At 52.1% G+C, this 23,172-nt stretch overlaps 1 protein-coding gene across 5 annotated transcripts; it reads right to left on the bottom strand.

Moving 5' to 3' along the window:
- Window positions 1-141: 141 nt before the first annotated feature.
- Window positions 142-22,403, bottom strand: TFAP2A (transcription factor AP-2 alpha). 5 transcript variants are annotated; one of them, XM_060308313.2, is made up of 8 exons: window positions 17,826-18,113; window positions 12,789-13,223; window positions 9,646-9,697; window positions 7,315-7,546; window positions 5,345-5,463; window positions 3,291-3,432; window positions 1,129-1,413; window positions 142-964 (listed from the first exon to the last, which is right to left on the bottom strand). In XM_060308313.2, the coding sequence occupies exons 1-8, from the start codon at window positions 17,874-17,876 to the stop codon at window positions 961-963; spliced, it is 1,320 nt and encodes a 439-aa protein (XP_060164296.1). In that variant the 5' UTR covers window positions 17,877-18,113; the 3' UTR covers window positions 142-960. The 5 variants fall into 5 exon arrangements, with proteins under 5 accessions (XP_060164296.1, XP_030737323.1, XP_030737322.1 ...); XM_060308315.2 differs by lacking the exon at window positions 142-964 and adding an exon at window positions 1,691-1,744 and having other exon boundaries at window positions 1,302-1,413; window positions 17,826-18,116; XM_030881463.2 differs by lacking the exon at window positions 17,826-18,113 and adding an exon at window positions 22,284-22,403 and having other exon boundaries at window positions 142-1,413.
- Between the last annotated feature and the right edge of the window lie 769 nt (window positions 22,404-23,172).

Below are 23,172 nucleotides of genomic sequence, written 5' to 3'. Positions count from 1 at the left end.
CTTTTTTCTTTCAGTTCAATGAAAAGCTAAATGTAATACTAATTATTTATAAAATTTTATTTTACTTTTTTTATTTGTTCAGCTGTTTCATTGTCGTCTTTAACATGCTACAACAGGGCTAAATTCATGAATACCAGAGGAAAAAAAAAAAATCCCCCAAACCTTGGATTCCTAAATAAGTACCATGAACCACATGAAGAACTAATAGGGAAGATTCAAAACCCACTAAACAAGAGGTAAACGAGATCACCAGATAAATTAAAAAAAAAAAGGCTTAAAACAGACTCACCATATTTACAATTCCCATTAAATTACACATAAATAAATATATACAGAGACGTGAACACTGATTCCCTTATAGAACTGTGAATCGTGTTGTCAGAGAGAGTTCAAGTTGGTCGCTTTACCTTGAAGAGGGAAAACTTCTAGAACTGAAGACAAGACATGGAACTTCGAGTATCTGTGTTCAAGTTTATTCACAATACTGATAAAAATGTCATTAGCCTTTTTTGCCATTTTTTTCTTTCTTTCTTTTTTTTTAGTATGGCTACGATCTGAAGTATGTAAGAGAAGGTGGTGATTCCGTCCCATGAAGCTCATATAATTTTTTTTTAATTTTTACGTTCTTTTTTCTAAAAAAAAAAGTTTTAAATTTTTTTCGTTGTCGTTGTTGATTTGTTAGTTTAAAAAAAAAAAAAAGGGTTCACAAACTCGGACAGAACTTTTCTTTGCTGGCTTCACGGCCTGTTCTGTTCTCTTAGGCTCCACACGAGGGCAAAGGGGAGTTGGTGCTGATGGAGGAAGTCGGGGCCGGGGCCGGGGCCTGAGACTGCGGGGTCGCCCCGCTCACAGTGGAGCGCTGTCCCCGGCACCCCGAGACTCCGGACCGAAGGCGGTGGCGGCAGCGGCGGCAGCAGCAGCAGCAGTAGCAGCAGTGGGGGGTTGCTGATCCCGGAGCTGTCACCTGCCGGTGGTGATCGGTGGTGGGGGAGGGGCGGTGATGGAGATGGAGATGGCGATGATGGAGATGATGGAGATGATGGCGATGGAGATGGAGTGGGTGGGCGCGCCGGGGCCGGGGCCGGGGAGGCGGCGCGGGCAGGGGGTGGGGCAGGAAGAGCGCCTCACTTTCTGTGTTTCTCCTCTTTGTCACTGCTTTTGGCGCTGCTGTCCGTGTGGCTGTTCGGGTTGTTGCTGAGGTACATTTTGTCCATGGCCTTGAGGGCCTCGGTGAGATAGTTCTGCAGGGCCGTGACCGCGGCGCACACCGCCGGGCTTCCGAAGCCGTGGGAGATGAGGTTGAAGTGGGTCAAGCAGCTCTGGATGCCCGGCTCCAGGATGGGGTTGGGCCTCGAGTTCCCCAGGGGAGATCGGTCCTGAGCCAGCAGGTCGGTGAACTCCTTGCATATCTGTCTGCAGCACAAGTGGAGCGGAGAGAGAGAGAGAGATGAGGCTGGGCAGCCAGCAGCATCCGCAGCAAAGAGAAAACCTTGCTCCCTGCCGTTACCTCTGCCTGGATCACGCCGACACCTGACCTGACCCAGAGCCCCAGAGACAGACTGGGGGGGAGGGGCACATGTTGGGAGACCCAGCCACCTGTCAGAGTCCGCCTAAACATCTCCTGCTCTTTAAACACTTCCACACATGCCTCTCTCTTGTCTTTCTGTGTGTGTGTGTGTCTCTCTCTCACCTCTCAGCTGCACCAAACTTCTAACCCCCTCCTCTCTCGCTCACACCAAGCATCCTAGACGCAAGAAAACATTTCACACGTTAGGAGAGAGACAAAGGTGAGTCAGAGGGGCAAGGAGTCAGAAACGCAAGCATCTCTTCAACAGCCAATAGCATGCACCCAGCAGCTGTCCTGCTCAAAATACTACGGAGCCCCCTCTTCCCTAATCTTCTAGAGACCTCGGCAGCGGTTTGGGGGGATGAACTCTCCACTCATTCACCTTCAGATCAGGGTGGATGTGCACAAGAAAGGCAAAACTTTTCTTGGGATTCTTTTGCCTTTAAAAATAAAAGTCACCAGAAAAAAAAAAATGTTCCTTGGGGATAAGTCAGAGTGGTTTGGGGAAGAAGAAACAGACATTTCAATCGCCCATTCCACCTCTTTTCCCATACACCAAAAAAAACTGTCTAGGGAAATTGTGAATATGGGTGTGTTTAGGAAGCTAAGAGAAGAGGGAAAAGTTGAAATACGGGCGATGCAGCCTGCACAGGGGAAGCTCAGTCTCTGAATCTGGGAAGCAAGGACTAGGTGGGCCTAGTGGGGGCCTTTGGGTGGGGGGCTGTGAAGGGAGGATGGAGAACAGGAAGCAGTGGCAGGCTACCTCCTCTAAGGCCAGCTGGTGTCCCCAGGCCAGAAACTGCCCTGCCTGAGGCCGCTGCCCCTGCTTCCATGCCCTCCTGTGACATCGACTTTGATAATTAAGGGCTTCCAAACAAGCCTTTTAATTTCCAGAAAACATATCAAAACAGTCATTTTCTTTTCACACACCACCTGCAGAAGCCTATTCAGCCCAGGCACCAATGGGAATATAACTTGGGCCATTTTGAAACCTATTTGACATCTCGCCTGTAGGCTAGAACTTGTGGGGTGGGTGTGTGTGTGTGTGTGTGTGTGTGTGTGTGTGTGTACACAGCACTTTTGAGGAGGATGGAAAGGAAGGCAAGAAATGGGAGAAGGGATTAGGGTTGAAACTAGGACAGCTTCTGGCTTGAACATTTTGCAGGCCATTGCTTAATCCTTGCCCTTGGAGAACATATTGATAAGAGACAAAAACTGATACAGGCAAGTGTGTCACTCCTTTAAGAACTTGGTTCTGAGAATTTGAAAAGAATAGATACATGTATGTGTACAGCTGAATCACTTTGCTGTACACCTGAAACTATCACAACATTGTTAACCAACTATACTCCAATATAAAACACAAGGTTAAAAAAAAAAAAAGAACCTGATTCTGGTCTTTCTGACCAGAAATAGTCGCAAATCCACACTCAGCTTCCATCAAATCCCTACTATACCCCACCCCCATACACGTTAATTTTTTTTTAAAAAATGAGAACGTGTGGTGAAAGAGAGGGGAGAGTGGGAAACACGAACTCACAATCTTCCTGTATCGCCCCTCTAAAATCAGTTATGGTTTATTAGATTGTGTTGTAACTTCAATATTTACAACAGAGCTGATTAACACGAAAGGAAAAGAGGCCAAAAATGAGAGCAAAAATGATTTTGATTTTTGTTTCTCTTGACAGTGAGACACAGAGACCCCGAAGAGGTAATGTCTTACTTTGTAGCCAGGAGCATGTTTTTTCTTGTCACTTGCTCATTGGGATCGGAATGTTGTCGGTTGAGAAATTCAGCTACTGCTTTGGCAGGAAATTCAGTTTCGCACACATACCCAAAGTCCCTGGCGAGGTGGACGGCCTCTCCTGGCAAGAGGTGAGAGGAGGGGGGCGAGGGCAAGAGAATGAAAAAAGTTGGGATCAAAACTGCCTCCCAACTCCCTTATTTTCTTAACCCAGATGTTGTAGGAAACACACACTACTTGTTTTCCCATTTCAGGCATTTTCTTTCCTTCTCTGTAGGATATGGTGGCTGCACTTCCCAGGGAAAATGGCCACTTAGCCTAGAAGGCCCAGGCGATTGGAAAATATAAAATCCCATCAACTCCCCTCCAGCCTCATCCCCACCCCCGATGACATTCCCCCACCTTCTCTTTCAAAATGTTTCTTGTATTCCAACCTCACACCTATCAACACATTCATAAATGATATTCATAATTACTCCTTGAGCTTTTCTGCAAGGGAACGACTAAGGGTTTACATTTTAACTTTATCGCATATAATTATCTGTTCATCCAAACCGATTAACCAAGAGGATTCGAGGGTCGCTCCGCTGAGTCTGCCTGTGTTGTTGATTTTCGAATCTTTGGTTTTAATTTCCTGAACCAGTTGGTTTTTACTGCAGGGCTTCCTGCCATTAGCTCCAGCTCCGGAAGAACGCATGCGCCAATTAGAGCATCAAAGCCCTCTCCGCTGAGCTTGTTTCCATAAAATGGAGCGGATCACAAACAATAACAGTTCTCCAGAAACTGCTTCCCTGCTACAGGACTCAACCCCAAAACCATGCACACTCTCACACTACACCCAAAGCCGCTACTACCATTTTCTCTGCGTATAATTGTTTCGGGGTCTGAACGGTGGGTTCCCAATGTACTGGTATTATTTTTAATATAATGCTACTGTAGCTGAGTTTCTGGCACTGAACAATTGCTTATGACTTAACAGTCACATTAGTATCATTTTGGGCACGATTAACGAATGGTTCATAGGGTTTCTCCTCAATTTTATGTTTTTAAATATTTTAAAAATTATTTACAAAGCTAGAACTTGAGTTCAATTATACTATGTCTCCTCAAATACAAGATATAAATAAGATTAAGTGCCTTCTTTAAATATAAATGGTAGTTTTGAAATCTGCGCCATAACTTAAGTGCCTCTCTTTTTCCTGTAAGCATAAGACATTTCCAACGGAGCACAAAGGAAAATGCAAAAGAACGATACATTCATTCCAACACACCCAAACTTAAGCCAATTTAGTATCAGACAAACTTAACAGGGATCTAGAGGAAGTAGGGATGTGACTGCTGTGACTGGATTCTGATGTATCTAGAACAGCGAGTGAGGACAGGGTGAGCCTTTGTTTTGAGGGGTTTAGAAGCGAGTGTGTGTGTGTGTGTGTGTGTGTGTGTGTAAAAAGCTGACATGAGACACTTTCTGCAATGCTTATATTTCTTTTTTCTTTTCCTATCCAAATAACTCAAAGTCTAAAATTGCTCACTTTTCTTCCTCTCCAGTAGAGAAGCACAATTAAATGAGAGATAAGGGAGCATATGTTTGGAAAACAAAAACCTAAAAGGGCATATAACCCTGAGCTTTCAGGATGGTCTTAAATCAGGATGCAGGTCAAAGATTCCCAAATTAATTCAGGAAGTAATGGTCACGCATTTCTCAAACGCAGATGTCAGAATAGCTTAAGTGATTTACTGCTGAGCTCTATAAAGGAGACTGGAACTTGAGGAATATGCAGTTCTTAAGTTTTCACATTGTTTAGGTCAGAATTGGGCTAGGGAGGTGTAATTTTGTGGCAGAGGGGAAGAGGAAAGGAGGACAGGAATAAATGCAAATAGTTTTTTGACACGAATTCCGTTCACTTCTGGTTATGTTTTCTGGAAAAATGAAACTGCCCAACTGACAAAATACAGCCAAACATCTGGCCACTGAATATTAGCCATTTTCTCAGAAGAAACTTCCCTTCTCTTTAGCAAGGGAACTCACTTACCCTCCACTAGTGATGTAAGCAGGGTGACATTGGCAGCTTTACGCCTCCCTGCTGGCAGATTTAATCCTATCTTGTCCAGTTTTTCTCTTAAAGATCTTCCTCCATTTTTAGACTTCGCCCTGTTTCACAAATACATGTGAGAAAGGGATTCAGAAAACATTTGGTTGCTCTGCATCACACTGTAGTCATTTTGACAACTTCCTAAAATGTATTTTTAAAAATTAAGGATCCTGGCCCCGAGATATGTAAGGAAGGGAAACCTAGGAAGGAATGGTACAGAAAGAACATAGGCGATAAATGCTTGTTAAACTCTAAAGCACCCCCTGTGTTCAGTTATTACTGCAACTATTGTGGCAGGTTGGAAGGTTCTGATTTCCCAACTCTCTGAAGAAGAACCACAAACAAATAAACACAGCTCTCATCTCTAGGGTGTGAAGTATTTTTGAGTTCAACTGATGACTGTATATTTTCCCTGTTGTTACAATCACACAAATCCCAATGGGGTCTTTAAATTGTCTTTGCAAGATCTGCTGTGAGGTTATTCAGAGTAACCAAAGTTATCATCACTCTTACGTTTCTTTCTCTGGCTTTAGCCCCAGTGGGAAATTCATTTCACCAACTGTTTACATGCCGTGTCACCAGCCTAACTAGAAAAGTCAAAAGTTGATATCAGCCTTTAAAAATTTCCCTTACTTCAGAGACGATGGAGGTGGTTCTAAATAGATGTCTAAATAGACTCCCATAATCAGAAGGTGGTTAAGATAAATTGTTTAAATAAAACAGCAAATTAATTAATTTCAGATTTTATTCCCTACTCAAGTGCTCTTTAATTGTGTGGATTAGATTATACTCCCCTAGGTAAACAGTCTCCAATATTGGGGAGGGGGGAAGGGGGAGAAAAAGGCAGAGGGCGGATTCAGATCTGTGTCAGCGAAAGATTACAAAGGGACAGCAAATGACCGTGAAGGAGGAAGGAAAGAGTGGAATAGCTGATGTTAAACTCTGTAGCCTTTGTATGGGATATACCCATCACAGCAGAACTCTGGGTCTATAAACAGATATATGAATAAATGTCAAAAGAATGAAGTTTTGGTCCACTTTCTCATTAAAAATTAAAAAGGAGAAAATATTATCTGGGAAAGTTCAACGCAAGACCCACCACACACAAAGCTGGGTGGAACCCTAGGAGCAAAAAGCCCAGAGGAGGGACAAACCTGCCCTGAGGGAAGGTGCTTCACCTCGCCGACCCTTAGAAAATCTCATCTACGAAATGAATCATTCCGACCTCGCGCGGGTGAGACAAGAATCCCTGGCCACATATGCAACATGCAATCGTCTGTAGTGAGCACACATAATGCACGTAAACGTGCCTCGCACGCTGCCTGGCACACACGGGGACGCGGTACATCGGAACCATTAGTGCGAGCACCTCGCGCGGGAGGGTCTGCTTCTGGTGACCCGGGGGCGTGGCACGGAGACTCTAGAGAAAACCATTGTCTTCTACTTAAACCCTATTCAAGGGACGGCGGGCTGCAATCGGAGACCCTATATGGAGGTAAGGCAAAGTGAGGCGCCTGAGAGGAAGTTTTCCTAGGCTTGCAAGGTGTGAGCGAGTAGGGAAAAGGCGGGCGCGCGGCGCCCCGCGGCTGCAGCGGCCGGGACTGAGCCCGCGGCGGGGCGAACTGCGCGTGCGCGCGGGGAGGGGGTGGGAGGAGGCAGAGGTCCCATTGAGCGCGCTGCGCCGGCCGACCCGGGCGCGCCCCCGGAACGACGGAGCGCGCGGGAACGCGGCGGAGTGCGCAGGCGCCCGCCGCCTCACCCCGCCCCCAGCTCCCACCCACCGGGTTCTACGCTCTTCTCCCCGCCCCTTTCTTTTCCCGCGAAGGGAGGGCCCTGGCGCGAGGCCCGTCCGCGTCGCCGGCCCGGCGCAGGCGCAATGCTTGGCGGGCAGGGCCTCGCTCGGGCCTCACCTCCGCAGCACTCCGCCCAGCAGCGAAGCGTTGAGACACTCCGGCGGTGAGAGGCGCCGCTGTACTTCCGCCACCGTGACCTTGTACTTCGAGGTGGAGCTGAGGAGTGAGAGACGACCCGGAACTGAACAAAAGACTTCGTTGGGGTTCACGACGCCGCCGAAGAGGTTGTCCTTGTTGATGGGGATGGCGGAGACGGCGTTGCTGTTGGACTTGGACAGGGACACGGGGCCTGCGGAGACAGACGGGGAGGCCGCGTGTGGGCGCCGAGGATCCCTCCCGAGCCCTGCCCGACCCCGGCCCTCGTCCCGGCCCGGGCCGGCTCCCGGGCTTGCGCCGCAACCGCCGCTTTTCTTCCAGCCCTGACAATTCCGTGGCTCCTTCCCCATCTCCTGCCCTAGTCCCTGCTCCATCCCGGTACTGGGGATGGAGCCTGTGCCCCTCGGCGCGTCTCACCGGCGGCCGGGGGGCGGCCCAGCCCCGCCAGCCAGCCCTGTGCTTCTCCCTGGACCCTTGCCATTGAACCGCTGGGGCGCGCTGCCTAGAGATGGTGGTGAACTCGTGACCCTCCCGGCTCTCAGCATCCGAGGGAAGTGGCCCCCAGACGGGGTGCTGGAGCACGGGCTTGGGGTGCAGCGGAGGGGGTGACGTTTGTAAACCGAGAGCAAGCTATGTAGGCTCGGGAGTTTTCGTGGGGCGAGGGGTTTAGCGTTGGGGAAAAACTGCTTCACAGACCGATAATTAAAATCAGCCGAGAGTTTAGATGGCTAAAGCGGCCTGTAAATGAGCACTTCATTCAAGGCACCAAGCCGGGAAGTGGTGGATTCTGTTGTCACACCCCGTCCTTTTGATAAATAGGCCCTTTCCTATGTTTATCTGTGAAAAAGACTCGAGTTTTGGAAATCCATTCCAAGCCCCGTTTTGAACTGGGAGAAAGAAGGATAAACAGGCCTACCATGGAAAACTAGCAGTGTGTTCTTTTGATGAGCAAACAGTTAATAATCTTATGCTTAAGCGTCTTCTTTGGGAAGGGGGGAAGGGGAGGATATGTTCTTGTTAGTTAAAATCATAAGCTCTTCATCGTTGGATCCACCATACTTAGAAGAAAATTCAAGGCCAGCAGAAAGTGTACTAACATGTTACATTTCTAACACCAATATAATTCAGATGCATTCATAACCATTTAAGTACAGTATGCATTTGTATCTTAAAATTCCACATGGCGACATAATAATACATGTATGCATAATAATACATGTATACAGTACTCCTCCCTCTTGATTGGGGATATTTTAGACGTATAGGGAGGTGGGGGGGGGCTCTAGGTTTTGGATAGATCACTTGTGACATTAATAGCTCTGGGGAGGCTAATAGAGACAATAGGAGTTAAACGAACTCTTGAGAGATTACTAATAAAAGAGCCAATTATCATGTCGACTTGGAAAGAGCATCTCTTAAGATTTATCCCTTGCACATCTAATTTGACGTGACAAAGACTTCACAGATGCAAAAATGAAACTTTAAACTCGCTAACAATATACTGATTGGGGTTAGAAATGGGAACAGTTTTATATAGCATCGTCCTCTGGTGGTGCCTAGAATCCTGAAATGTAACATTGCCACCATAACAAAAAAAAAAAAAAGCTGCTGTGAATAGCATTTAATCCGGTAAACTTTATTTCTACTCACTAAACACAACACAAATTACAAATCCATCCAAATCACTTGACACTTTTTAAAAACAATTTCTGCTCCAAACATTTATGCTAATAAACCTGACATCTTCAAAAAGCTAATTTTAACCAAAAGCCAAATTTTGTTAACCTAATTCACAAAGTTTAAAAAACCCTTAACAGCTAATGAGAAATTAAAGAACATGAAAGACTTTTTCCCCCTCTGCTAAGTAGTGCTATGTCTTTTTATCATCTGCTCCTATATTAATATTAAATTACTTGCACTGCTTTTAGCATTATACACTTCTTAACACTCATGGCCACTCACGCAATGGATTAACTGAACTGTTAAAACCGTTCCAAAATTGAAATGCCACTTCCAAATCTGTTCAACTATTACACATTTCATGTGTTTGTCCAGATATCATTAAACTAAATTAAATGTTCAAGTCATGAATCAGAACAAAGCTAGCCTGTTGCCATTACTAACATACTGAAAGCCGATCATTTAAGCATTGCTATTCTATGCCTATCTATTCGCTAATTCTGAGCCTTTAGGAAATCCTACTTGGAAAAAAATAAACACAGCTCTGCAAGTTCTTTTAAATAGCACTGTGCCTGTAAGGACATGCTTGGAATGCAGAAGGAAATGGCTTACCTTTCTTAATTACAGTTTGATCTGGGATGTTAATACCCGGGTCTTCTACATGCTGCAACAAAAGGATACACATGGATGTAAATGTATAATCAAAACAAAAGGAAATGAATATTTCGTGCAAGACATGGGGAGGGGAAGGTGCAGACTCAAAATTCCCCCCTCCCATCTAGTGACATTTATATATAAACATCTCATCTTGGCTCATTGGAATTGGGGGTTTTGCAGCTCAAGACGTTTCACTGTACACCCACGGCCAATTTCTCGTTCCCCAGCAAATAATCCACATTTGAAGGAGCTGGGGGTGGGGAATAAAACTTTCTTTGGAAATTAAACCGAGTTTTGATCTTTCTCACAGTCAGTTCAACCTTTAAAAATACACCTAGCTTTAGTTTGGCGCCTCAGCGGCTTCGGACTTCAGCAATTCCAGTGTGCAGGCAGCAAAAGCCAGAGAAACAATAGAAATGACAGTCGGGAGTAACAGGGGAGTATTGGAAACGTTTTAGGTGATGTGATAAAGAGCAAACGTATATACACACCTTCACTTATGGATAAATGAAAAAAATTTAAAAAGGACTACTGTCTAAATTGGATATCAGATAGGGATATGAAAATGATAAAAAGAGAAACAAACAAACAAAAATCCTTTGAGGTTTTCCTGTGTCCAGTAGCAGATTTGGATTTGTTAGTGTGGGTTTCTTTTTTCCTTTTTTTTTTTTTTTCTACAGATGGATGGGTATACGTGTGTGCTAGAGTGAAAACGTGATTAGAAAGTAAAATGGAATCGTGTTTTCTAATGCAGAAACTGACAGGCAATATAATGTCTGCCTGTGTTTACAAATTAGCACCAGGGCTGCTGAGATAGAAGATTTCACAATCGTTACCAAACACAGGCATTACCATTAAAAAAACTATTACTTCCTTCTCTAGTCTTTGTCCAACAATAATACTGATTCGAACATTTTCCATTCTGTCTTGGATTTATGCTCCTGTTAATTGTGCCTGATCGCAATGATTCCGGGTGGATGGCACTAAGTTGCTTTATTACAGGTTTTATTATACTCAATGCTCTCATTTGTAACTTGCCTAAAGTGCTTCTGGATTTAAGTATAATTAAATTGAGAAATGTTCAGAAATGACTACTGCTGCAGTTCTTGTGTTTTAACTATATGGGGAAATATGATCCCTTTATGCACGCACCCTAAACCCATAAAGTAAATGTAATGTGGCATAATACTTTTATTTGTGTTATTTCTAGACCTTGTCCATACAGGGCAGACTGTTAAGTTTAAAACCCCACTGAGATATTAATGATTAAATAATTTTCACCATCGATTTGATTTTCTTAAATATTTGGCAGTCGTTCTTATTAAAGGTTAACTGTTGCAGCAATGGGAAAATTGAAAACAACCCTTTTCCTGACCCAAATTCCTTTGAAAGAATTTTTTTTCTTAAAAGGTGGGGGAGGGAAAGGGGAAGAGCAGCAACTGGGTTTCCTTGTTTTTATTTGATCTTTTGATGAATTTCTCCTACAGGCCAATCTCACCACGAAGAGTGACTATACCGGTGTCAAGAATTCATACCAGCCACTTCGGAATTTTTGCAAAGTAGAGCAATTCTAATTCACAGTAGTTCCAAAAGCTCGCAACATTATTTTGCAATTCAGATATTTCCAAGGAGCAGACTAGGATAAGGATTCAGAGAATCTTTGGGAAGGGGAACTAAAATGATCACAACTTCCAGGTTTGTTTTTTAATGGCCCTTTTCTCAGCTATTGCTCCTCTCATTTCACTTTCCAAGAAATGCACTGTTCAGTATCAGTTTCTAAAAACATGTATGAAAACACACACACACACACACACACACAATGCTTACTAAACCCCACATTGGATCAACTGCCTACTTTCCTGCTTTCCATGTTACGCTGCTAAACATAACCAACAAATTTCAGTGATTAACTAGGCCAAATGAGAGATGTAATAAATTTTCTATTTTCCTATGTAACTTAAATAATGTTTTAAATTCACCGAGCAAGCAGGTAAGTTCATCTGGCCATTTTCTTTGCCATCTAATGCAGTAATCATTAAGCTGTCAACGGACATATCGCTGCAATATTTGATGCAGTAATTTGAAATAGCATTTTAGCAAAAATCACATCCAGATACATTTCCTCTCCAAAGAAAAGCAGCATTAACAGAGCCTTTACAGCTTTAATAAAATTATTGGCTTGCTCTAATTCCATTTCAGGAAGGTTGTGAGCAAACCATAAATATGTAGAATTGAAGCAAGAGATGCTGGTTTAAATTTAATTTCATAAAGTCTTTTCAAATTATCAGTAGCCTGGTTTGCATTGTAAACAGTAAATGCGCTAATACCATGCTTATTTAGAAATCATTTCAAACTGCATTTATTGATAACTGAATTAGAACTCAAAGAATGCATTGCCCGATCGTCTCAAAACATTCATTTAATGTGGGGGTGTAGCGGGTTCTGAAAGGCGTTGGGAACCCACTTAATGATTTATGAGGTCAGCACTTAGCACCCCTAGGAAGAGAAAAAGGCTGCATTCAATGTCCTCCTCCTCGGACTTGCTACTTACTATTCTTTAATCAGGGTAGGGCATACACATAACTTTCAGATATCACTAGCACTCATAAAATCCGATAAAAATTATTTTCCTAGTGTGTCTTTCACACTTCCTTTTAAATGGCCAGGGCATTTCAATGAGCGCTTTTGGTTGACTCTAACATGTTTTTCAGGACAGGGAGAAATCCCCACGACAGACACAGTGGTGGAATTAGATCCTCTCCCCGTCGAAACAGTTTACTGTCGTCGAGAGGGGAAGGTACCGTCAACGGTGACATTCGTCTAATTTCTCAATGGTAATATGCAGGCATTGTTTGAAGGAGCTCCAGGAGCCATTGTTCTAGGGGCAGGACCCTCAAGTACAATTCTTTTCCATTTTTTTAAGGCGGCTGTCTCAGTGGGTCCTTAAGTGTCCACCCGAAAAACCAAAAGGAGATTTCGAGAAAGTAAACGCCGGGCAGGAAAGCCCGGGCCCCCCGGGCTGCACGTTCCGGGCGTTTTCTCGCGGGTGGGTGAGGAGGGTCTGCGTTTTCTCTCCCGCCGCCCGCGGGGCCTCTTACCGGAACGTCCTCGATGGCGTGAGGTAAGGAGTGGATCGGGAGGTCTCCGAGTCCTGAGCCAAGCCCATGGGGGCCGTGCAGGAGGTCCTCGTGCCGCCGGTAGTCCCTGCGGGGATCCAGGCCCGACAGCTGGTGGGGCAGCCCCCGGTGCGCGTGCAGGAGCCCAGACTCCTGGCTCTGCCTCTGGCCGGGCCAGCCCGGGTGCTGCGGCTGCGGCTGGGCGTGCAGTGGGTTCAGGCTGTAGGGGTCGTTGACGTGGGAGTAAGGGTCTTGCGACTGGGGGTAGATAGGCTGGTAGGGCGGGGGGAAGTAGGGGGGCTGGAAGTCGGCATTGGGGGTGTGGGACAGCGGCGGGGCGCTCGTGTAGGGAGATTGACCTACAGTGCCCAGTTGGGGCAACCGTGCCGTCCCGTTGCTGGTGCCGTCGTGACGGTCCTGGAAGAGAGCGAGGGCAAGGGCAGAGAACAAGAAATCAGGCGTCGAGTTACAGCTGCCACACTGAGTGCACGGCTCAGGGCTGCGTGGGAAACGGCCCGTCCCCGTCCGTAGGCCGCCGCGAGAAAGGAGTCCTAGGCGGTTCTTTTCAGAAAATACTCCGGGAGTGAAAAGGGCCCTTCCCCAAACGCAAGGAATTCGACTGTGCCAGTGAGGGGGCATAAGAGACTCTCCTTAGGCGCTTCTTTCAAAGGGGGGAAAAGGCGAAAAAGGGCCTCCCGGAACACAGCCCGTTAAGCTGCGGAGTGGAACCTCCCTTACGCAAAATTAAAATTCCTACTAAATATTAAACAGCAGAAGCGGCCTTTTCTCTGTCCCTGCATTTGAACCTGCCTGCCACTGCGTTATTGTTTACCCTGTTCCATTTATGTGGAGGAAAACAGTCAAACCCATTCAAAGGCTATTACCATTTCATGACTATTTAAATAGAGCATATTTCGTAGAGGGCTGTAAGGAAAGCCCACGTTTAAGTTACCAGCTTAAAGAAGGTCTTAGCTGCGGGATGGGGGTCTGTCTTATCCGCTTCCTCAGTTAGGAGCCTTTTTCTGGACAGGGTCGATTTGTGATAGAGACGGGGAGAGAGGGACGTCAAGCCAAGGTTTAAAATGGAAAGATCCAGCCTTGTCTTGGGTTTAAAAGAGAGAGGTGCACCCCGGGGCGGAGGCCCCCGCCCCTTCCACCCCAGCCCCAAAGGGCAGAAGAAACGCCTGACTTGGGTTCCTCTATTGCAATTCGCTTGCAAAACAAGCGAACAGAGTTGATTGCAGGCAATGCGAGCCCTCGGAGGTACAGCCCCGGACCCCGAGGGGAAGAAGGGGCACACCGGGCAGCATTTTTCCTGTAGCCGGATTAAGCATCAAATGTTGAGAACATCTCGGGAACACGTGAAGAGGCGAGGAAATAAAGACAAACGTGGCAAGAAACACGCCTTGGGAAGTAGCAGCGAGGTAGGGCTGCGCGCCGGGAGAGGTCGAGCGGGGGATGGGGGGTACAGCATTCGGCTGAAGGATGGAAGAGAGGGAGAGATACGAGGAGCGAGGGCAATGCAAACGGAAAGGGGGTGCCCTGAAGGAAAGCCGGGCGAGGAGGACGGGCCGCTCCGCAGCCCCAGGTTCTCCAGAGTAAAATTCCTAAGGAAACAGGGATGGGGGTGGGGATGGGACTCACCATAGCTGAAAAACTGTGAACTAACATCTGCGAAGAGTCTGGGGTAACGAGTCAGGGTGGAAAACAACAAGCAAGCCCGGAGAGCCCGGCTGCCCCGCTGCCCGAGCGCGCCCCACACAAAAGGCGCCGAGAGCCCCGCGCCACCCGGGACTCCGGTCACGGCGCCGCCGCTCCCCCGAGCGCTGGAGCCCCGCTCTGGTCCATCCGAACTTGAACCACCGATTCGAGCGGCGCCTTCAGCTGGTCGAACCCACGGTCTCTATCCTGCCGTGAGCGGGTAGGATTCAAAGTTCCTTAAAAAATGAAAAACCTCAAAAAGGCAAAAAGCAAGAAGTGTGTGTGTGTGTGTCTGTGTGTGTGTCTGTGTGTGCGCGCGCGCGCGCGTGTTCCTTAATCCGTGTCTCCCCCTCTTTTCTTAGCGGCGGCTTCGCTTGAGCTTCTAATAACCGCGCTGGGCAGCGTTCCTGGAGCCTGCTAATAGCAGATATTCATGACTATTAATATTACACGAATACTTAATAAGGGAAGAATGCCTGGAAATCGAGCGTGAAGCGGAGAGGCAACTCGCGCCGGAGCCGGCTCTCAATGCAGTCCATTGACGGGAGCTTCAGTGTAGCAAATCGGAGGAGGGGAGAGGCAGCGCGAGAGACAAAAAGCGGGCGAGAGAGGGAGCGGGCGAGCGCGCGGGGGGCCGCGGCGCGGCGGCTGGCGAATCACAGGGAAGGGGCAACATTTTAAAAGGTTGCAGGGCAAGCAAAAGTGAAAGAGAAAGAGGGAGAGAGGGAGACCGAGGGCGAGCGCGCAGAAAGGGAGAATGTGTCTGCGTGCGTGTGTGAGAAAGAAAGTGTGGGCGCGAGAGAGGAGCACGGAGTGGGGAGAGGGGAGGGCGGGAAGGAGGGAGAGCCCTAGAGGAGGAAGGGAGGGGGGAGGGGGAGGAGGCCGAACCGGCGCGCACGGAGGGGGAGGCCGCGGGGGAGGGGGAGGGGAGAGGAAGCGAGCGAGGACAATCAGACCTAAAAGGCTGGGGCAGACCTCGGGATGCCGCGGGGGCCGCGCGTCGCGGCCGGGAGCTGCCGGGGCCCGCGTCCGGGCGTTCGTCTGGCTCTCGGCGCCCGAGCTGCTTCCCGGGCGCCTCCGGCCGCGGGCTTCTCCGCTCCGCAGCCGGGCCTGGGGCTCGGGGTTCGGCCGGCCGCCCCCGCGCCGCTCTTCCATGGCCCGGCACCCCGCCCGGGCCCGGCCCTCGCCCGGGCCGCCGCTCGAGCTTCCCGCGGACTCCCGGGGCTGGACACTCCGCGGCGGCGGGGGCCCTGCCCTCGGCTCTCCGGGGCCGGGGCTCGCGGAGGGGGAGCCGGGACGCCGCCCGGGGCGCGCAGAGGCGCAAGACGGCCCAGCCCCGGCGCCGCTGGCACCGGCTCCCGGCTCCCGGCGCAAACCCGTCTGACTGGCTGGGCCACTCCCGCCCGAGGCCCCCCGCCCCCCCGGATGACACGGCTCGCTCTCCCCCAGCCGCCGCTGCCAGTCTGTCCGCCGGGGTGTCGGAACAAGCGGCACCTCGCCTCCTGCGTGTCCCTGCAGAGCCCGACATAATTAGACAGCCCCAAGCCGGCTCGGAAACCCGAAATCCCTGCTCCGGCGCTCGGCCACCGCAAAGTTGTTGAAACAGCCTTCGCTCTATTTATCCTCCTCTCCCTCCTCTCGCTTCTCATCTGTTTTTGTCTCACTCACACGCACATGCACACGCGGCCCCACAGGGTCCCTCTCTGGGGGTGCAAGTGCATCGCCTCCCACCTGGATCCCACGGGCAGCTCGCGCCGCGCGGAGCTTCGGACCCCGCCCGCCGGGGGTTTCGGCCTCCGAGAAGGTGATTGCCCGAGCCCAAGGCCACAGCCCGGATACGACAATCCACCCTGGGAGGCTTAGGGGCTCAGTGTCACCCTGACCAGCTCGGAAAGGGCCCCCCAGCCCTGAAAACAAAGCGACTGGCCCGACATGGAGTCTCTGCGCCCGCACCGCGCACGACACGAGTCCCCAGATAAGCACCCGTCCCCTTGGGAAGTCACCTCGTGCCCCGGGGGAGGGGGGAGGGGAAAAAGGAGGACCCGGGAAACGGGAAAGATTTAAAATAGTCTACAGAAAGGAGAGGAGGAAGGGGACGGGTGACACATCGTTCACATAGCCCAGGTTCTGATTTCAAGTGAAGACCCCGCCGCTGCGCCCACACAGACAGCTTGACATTCCCAGCTCCACATGCCAAAAAGAAAGAAAGAAAGAAAAGAGGAAAGAAAAACTAGCAAAAGCCGGGACTGCCACTTATTATTTACTTAGGTAATCTCTCCGGTCGCGGCCCCCTCCCCTCCCCCTCCCGTGACTCATCGGCTCTTTTTAGCGGGGAGTTGCAAGGGGGTTGGGACAGCGGCCGCCAGGCCCTTTCCCAGCGCCTCCCGCCGGCCGGCCGGTAGTCCTGGGGCTTCCCCGGCTGCCCCAAGAAGGCGAGCTCCGGGAATCATGGCTTTTAAAATGGGCTCCAGTGCGGCGCGCTCTACCGGCCGGGCGGGCTCCCCGCACCGGAGGCTGCGGCAGCCCCGCCAGGATTCCCACGGTCACGCAGCCGAGTGCCCGGCGGTTGTGTAGGGAGCCGGCGGCCAGCCGGCTCCGCCCGGTGCCGCCTCCCATCCCCACCCCAGGGCTGCGCCCACCAAGTAGCTCAGAGAGAGAAACTGCCTAGAACTTCCTGAATAACATAGTGTACCTGGAGGAGCCCCGCAGCACTTTGGGAGATGAGTGTTCCCAAACTGAACCCGCTCACTGGGAGGTGCAGCCCAGCTGAGAGCGAAGTGCGCGGGGGGGCCCCTTCTCCAAATAGAAAAGAGCCTTTCGAGAAAAGTCGGGTGGGGGGATGGTAGGAAGGAAGGAAAGAATGAATACATAAAAGAAGGAATATTAAAGATCAGAGACAAAGTTAAAGAGGGGAAAGGGTTTTCTCGTTCCTTTCTTTTCCTGGTGACTTGGGCCCTCAGAATCTCGTTGGAGAGACACGCAGAGTGCACGGACGCGTGCCCAATTGCCAGCAATTGCTTCGAAAACCCAGCTTGTCTCTCTTCGCTCTACTCTTAGGCACAGTCAAAACCGGTCAGGAGGAAAAGGGGGAAGTGGGACAGGGGCTCCGATGGAGGGAAATGAAAGAAGGGAACGTCCTCATCCTCCCTCTGCAGCCTCTCCCCTGCTCTCTTTGGGCGAATCGGAGAGGCGGGCGCTGCGCTGGGGAAAGTTTGTCTCACCCGCACCTCGCAGCGGGCTTCGAGGAGGGGAGGAGACGCGGGAAGTACAGCTCCGCGCCTGCGGCCGCGAGGACAACTGAGCTAGCGCCGCGCTTACCTCGCAGTCCTCGTACTTGATATTATCCGTCAGTTTCCAAAGCATTTTCATGGATCGGCGTGAATGGATTTGCCCCCTCTCCGCCTCGCACCCAAGTGGAGCTACTCTCTGGGTAAGCCCAAAGTGCCGGCTGCGGGCGGCGAGCGCCGGAGGAGGAGGAGGGCGAGGAAGAGGGGAGGAGGGCGCAGAGGAGGCGGCGAGAAGGGAAAGAGCTCCCGTGTGCGCTCGGAGATCTCCCTCTAATGGTAGAAACTTTTCCCTTTTCCTGCTCTTTACCAACAGCCTAATCGCCTCATTAGCATATCAACAATAGTCCAATTGCTCGCCAGCACCACAATCTGCCGCCGGCCGCTCCGACCCAGGTATAAAGGCCTCTCCAAGCCGCAAACCTGCTCCTAGAGCGCGCTCCTGCCGGGGAGCCCACGAAATCTCCCTTGAGCCCCGCCGCGCGGCCCTGCCCCGGCGCCCCCGCCCCCATGCCACTCTTCTCTCTCCTCTCCTCTGCTCTCTTCTCCGTCTCCTCCTCGCCGGAGACGACCCGGCAAAAGCCCGGCACCGCGCAGGGTCCGAGCGACCGCGCCGGGGCCCAGCTTTCGGCACCTCTCCCTCATCCCTGCCTCCACCAGCGGCTCTGTCCTTTCGGCTCCGTCCAATCTTATTAGAAATTAGTATCCCTTTCGCAATCAGATGTAACCACCAAACGAAGACCGGCGAAGTCACGTCAGGATTTTCGCCCAACAAGAGATCGCCTCCGCTCCCCGGCAGCTGACACCTCCGGCCGCGGCGCCCTGGGACTTTTACTGGCTTCGCGCTTCCCAGCCCACCCCACCCCCCCAGGTTGGAGATTTTGCCAGACGGCTTCAGTCGCCCGGCTGGGGTTTGGGATCCTTTAATTGCCGCGTGTAAAATAAAAAGTGTACCCTGAAGAGGTTACTTGACAGCTGCAGGGGTTAAATGATTTTCCTCTCATTTGTATGAAGCTAGGGCCGACTGATAATTCAGCGTGGTATTTGGGCTACGGGCTTCCTGGGTGCAGTGTGGACGGGAATACGGAACTCCTATAGAGACTCACAGTCGCTTCTGGAGTTGAGCCGAAATACCGACATGTGTGCGCCGTGTCATGCATGCATCAAAATAAATCGCAGGGAACCAACCCTTCGCTGTGCTAATCTGCTCCAGTTTTCCCAAGATTCCCCTTTTTAATTAAAGCAGGGAGAGTTCCTTCATGATTTGGTGCTGTTACTAACGCGGGCGCTTTCGCGGCTCAGTGCCCGGCTGGCGCGGAACCCGGAGGCCCGGGAGCCACCCCCGTCGTCCAGGTCCGCCAGTCTCGGCTCTCCCGGTCCACACGGGGGCCTGCTCGCCCCACCAGGGCTCTGTAATTTTTTCTTCTGTGAAACAGAGGTTTTCTTTTAAAGAAAGAGAGACCAAAAAAAAAAAAAAAAAGACGTGATGCGATCCTTGGAAATACAGAGTAATTAATTTATCTGGCCGAGCTTCCTCGTTTGTCCTAGGTCAAACCCTCCTTTCTCCCTCTCGAATGCGGCAAATCCCCCAACAACAGTAGGTCTCGCCTCAGAGTTGCTCTAGGAACGACCTCTGATGCCATCTGGGCCTGTTGCTTGCAAATCTCCCAGCCTCCCGGGTCTCACGGTGCGTCCTCGCCGTGAGGGTAGAGGCTGTCGCGAATGCGAGCGTTGCCTAATAGGTGGAAGGAAGGCGAGAGGAGGGGGACTCGCTCCCCCCCCCCGCGCCCCCAGCCGCCGAAGGGCAACTCTCCCTCCAGACGACCGCAGCCAATTCCCCAAGCCCGGCAGAGTAGGCCAGAAGCCCCCCCCTCCGAAAGTTAGGGAGAAGACCAGAGCCGCAAGGGGGGTAGAGAGCCGGAGGGGCTCCCTCCGACGCCCTGGGCGCTCCCCTGCACGCCCGGTCCCCGCCTGCGCAAGGCGGCACAGGCCCCTGGCTGAACCCAGCTCCAGGCTCGGCGCCGCGCTCCGCCCGCAAAAATGGTCAACTTCCAGCGCGAGCGCCACGCACCCTGCGGGCTGGCCTGGGGCCGCCGCCCAACGCGGCGGCTGGAATTCGGGGGGTGGGCCGCCCGGGGGACCGACACCCTCCCAGCCGCGGCCGCAGCCCCAGAGCGCGATCTGTAGGCCAAAGCCTAGGCCCGGGAGCAGGGGATCTTACACCCCCAAAACGTCGCCACGGTGTGCTTGGGGGAAATCTAGGTTTCGCTTTCTTTCTATCTGTGGGCTGGGGAAGGCATTTCAGGGCCTTCATCCTTTCCACCTTCCCCCCTTGCTGACCCGAACCCCGCAGATCTCCGGCTCCACACCCGCCAGGGCTGCTAAACTGTTGTTGTTTTCCCGCCGAGGGCGCCTTTGAGGTGCAGATTGGGGCCTGCGGGCTCCGCGCCGCCGCCCGCGTTAGGAGCGCTGAAGAAAGGCCCGAGCAAGCGCCCCGGTCGCCCCTGGAGCCAGCGGAGCCGCGGTAGTGTGTGAGCGTCATTACCACGACAAGTCGCTTCATTGCATGTCAATGCTCCGGCCTCGCCGGGACCCCAGGACAGCAGCGCCAGGCCTGAGGGCAGGAGTCGGGGGTCCAGGCCTGATAGGGGGGCGTGGAGAGGGCGTTGGGAGAAGAGTGAGTATCTGTGTGAGAGACAGAGACACCGAGAGAGACAGAGAGACAACGAGGGAAGGAGAAAGACTCCATTTTCACCAGCTGTTGCCACCCAGTGGGCCCAGGAGCCCAACAGGCAAAAGCCGGAGGAGCCGGCCTCTCCAGGCCCCAAATCCGCGTGCCCCACCCGAGATCCCGGCTTCCCACCGCTAGCCAAACTGTGAACCCACGGGAGCCAGGCCCAGACTTCACTCCTGTCCCCTTCAGGCTGGAATCTTGCTGCTTCCGAACCTCAGTCGAACCCACTGGAGGCCCAGACCCTGGCCGAGCCTGCACTGCGGGCGTTTTCTCACGCTGAGGAATTCTGCAGCCAAGTTCTCCCGGCTTGAGGGGAAAACCAAAAGCCCTCCGTCAAGGAGTCCCCCAGTCTTCCCCTCCAGAGAAGAGAATGAAGAAGGGCCCTGAGATCCACCGGGGCAAGGGAGGGAAAGGTGTGAATGCCCCAGATTTGAGTTTGGTGTGGGGTTTGCACCCTTAAACCACAAAGTCTAACTCTGGAGATGAAATTGCATTTATTTAGGTTTAATTGGGAGGAGAGGTCTAAAAGAGCTCATGGCTGATTAAAAGAAAAAGTGCAATGAAAGAAATAAATACTGCAAGATGAATTCCTTTCCCCAACTCCAGAGAATGTAGGGAAGACGGGACTTCTCTGAACTTTACTTCTGATGGCCGAAATCTGAAACAAGCCGAAGAACTCGCCCCGGAAAGAGCAGGGCCTCAAATTTTCTTTGAGAGGATCGGGGGTTTGGTTCAAATCGGCCTGCGGGCTTTTAGGCACATAGACTCTCGCCCTAACCAGGCCTCCGCTTGGCTAGGGCGAAAAGAAGGCCCCGCGGTTCCCATTATGAAATCGGCGACAGGGGAGAGGCTGCTATGCTCACCAACCTGGCCAGAGCCGCCCTGGTTCCCTTAGGGGAAACGTCCGGAACGTAAAAGGAGAGAGCGCTGGATGCAGGTTCCCGCGGCCGGGGTCGGGCCCGGGGCTCAGGGGAGAGCAGTGTCTGGAGCCTAGCTGGCCTTGCGGTGCCCGCGGCCTAGCAGGGCCAAGTTCGGGAGGCGTTGGTTTCGACCAGTTCTAGGCCTTCTGCCTCATCACTCGCCACTTACCGCCCCCGTCTAGGCACCCCAACCCGTAGCCCAAGCGGTGAAAAGTGGCTTCGGGAAGAAGACGGAGCGAGAAGCTCAACTTTGCGCAAACTCTTTTGAGCATTCCCCAAAAGAACGTGCTCGCCGGCGCGACCCGTCCAGCCGGACCCCTTTCTATTCTCCACGCTCCCTTGTGGTCCCCCAAACGTGGAGACGCGGAGAGAGACAGGTGCACTGGAACCCCATCTCACGCGCCGCCCTGGGGTCTAGGGCGAGATCGGAGGCGTAGCGAGCAGGGAACCTTCCTGGCGGCGCACCGCACGCCCGCCTGCGCCCTGCCCCCGCCTGAATTAGTCATCTACCCCAGTTTCTACTGGCGGCGGGCGGGGGGTGGCGTCCGTAGCGCAAAGCACTGGTGACCCCCGGGGCCACCTGTGGAGCGTGCGCCGGACTCTCCCCAGCACCGGGCAGGCCGGTGGCGCGCGTGGCCCCCAGCGCCGCGGCCGCCGCCTGCGCCCGTTTTCCTGCCCTCTTTCTCTCCTGGGAACGCTCCTGGGCGCTGCCAGGCGCGCCTCACCTACGACGCTGCAGCCCTGGGCCGCAGCTCTTCCTCTCCGCCTCCCCCCGCCCGGCCCCCTCCCCCGCTCCACCCCCGCCCACCTCAGCCCCGGCCAAGGCAAACCCCCGTACCTGCCAGTCCCCCATTTTGGCAAGTATGGACATCGCGGCTCGGCGCTCCTGGCGACGGGTCCCCGCCGGGCATGGGCTGTAGGGCTCGGCCGGGCCCGCTCCCTGGAATCGCTTAGGCAAATCCTCCTTTTTTACCTGCTCACCAACATCTCACCTGGTCATAAAGAGCTGGGTTGCTACCTGCCGACGCATGCGCGCTAGCCCAGGAATTCACTCCGCCAGCCCTAGTCCCAGCGCCTCGCAGAGCTGACCTGGGAAGTGATGGATTTATAGCCGCGGCAATCTCGCCATCAGCTCCAGCTTTTCCCAGCAGCCCCAACCCGCTTTCCCGGTCAATCCCTAGCCGAAGAACCCAGGCAGACTGCCTGCTGGAGTGTGCTGGGAGCGACGCGAGTGTGACTTGGTGTGTTTTCGCACTCGAGCCATGGGGGCATCTACACGCTCTTCCCTTGGCTCTCTTCCCCTTCGGAACTTTGGGGCTGGGAGAATCTCCAGCCCTTGGGGGGGGGGAGGGCAAGGCCCGGAGACTGGGTCAGAACCGATAGGTGCCGCGCACCTGGATGCATGCGGTGAAGCCATATCTCCGGTCCAGGCCTCCCCGCCGGCCTGCGAGGTTCAACCTCGCGGATTCGAGTCTGCAACCCCCAGGGCTGCTTCAGCGTCGGATCTCAGATCAAAGTGTTTCCCAGTAGGTGAAGACATTCACGATTCTGTTTCATTTCTGACTTCTAGGTTTCGTCTCCTCCCTCCGCAGAGAGTCAAACACGCGTGCACACATACACTTGCACACACACTTGCACACGCATACACTCACACTTCTATTTAAGGTCCGCCCTCTCTTCTCACTTTCACGACTCCCCGCCCCGCCCCCATTCCTCTGTGGCTTTCC

The sequence above is a fragment of the Globicephala melas genome, chromosome 11, assembly GCF_963455315.2.
Source record: "Globicephala melas chromosome 11, mGloMel1.2, whole genome shotgun sequence".
Lineage (NCBI taxonomy): Eukaryota > Metazoa > Chordata > Mammalia > Artiodactyla > Delphinidae > Globicephala > Globicephala melas.
This window is presented reverse-complemented; position numbering and strand designations above follow the sequence as displayed.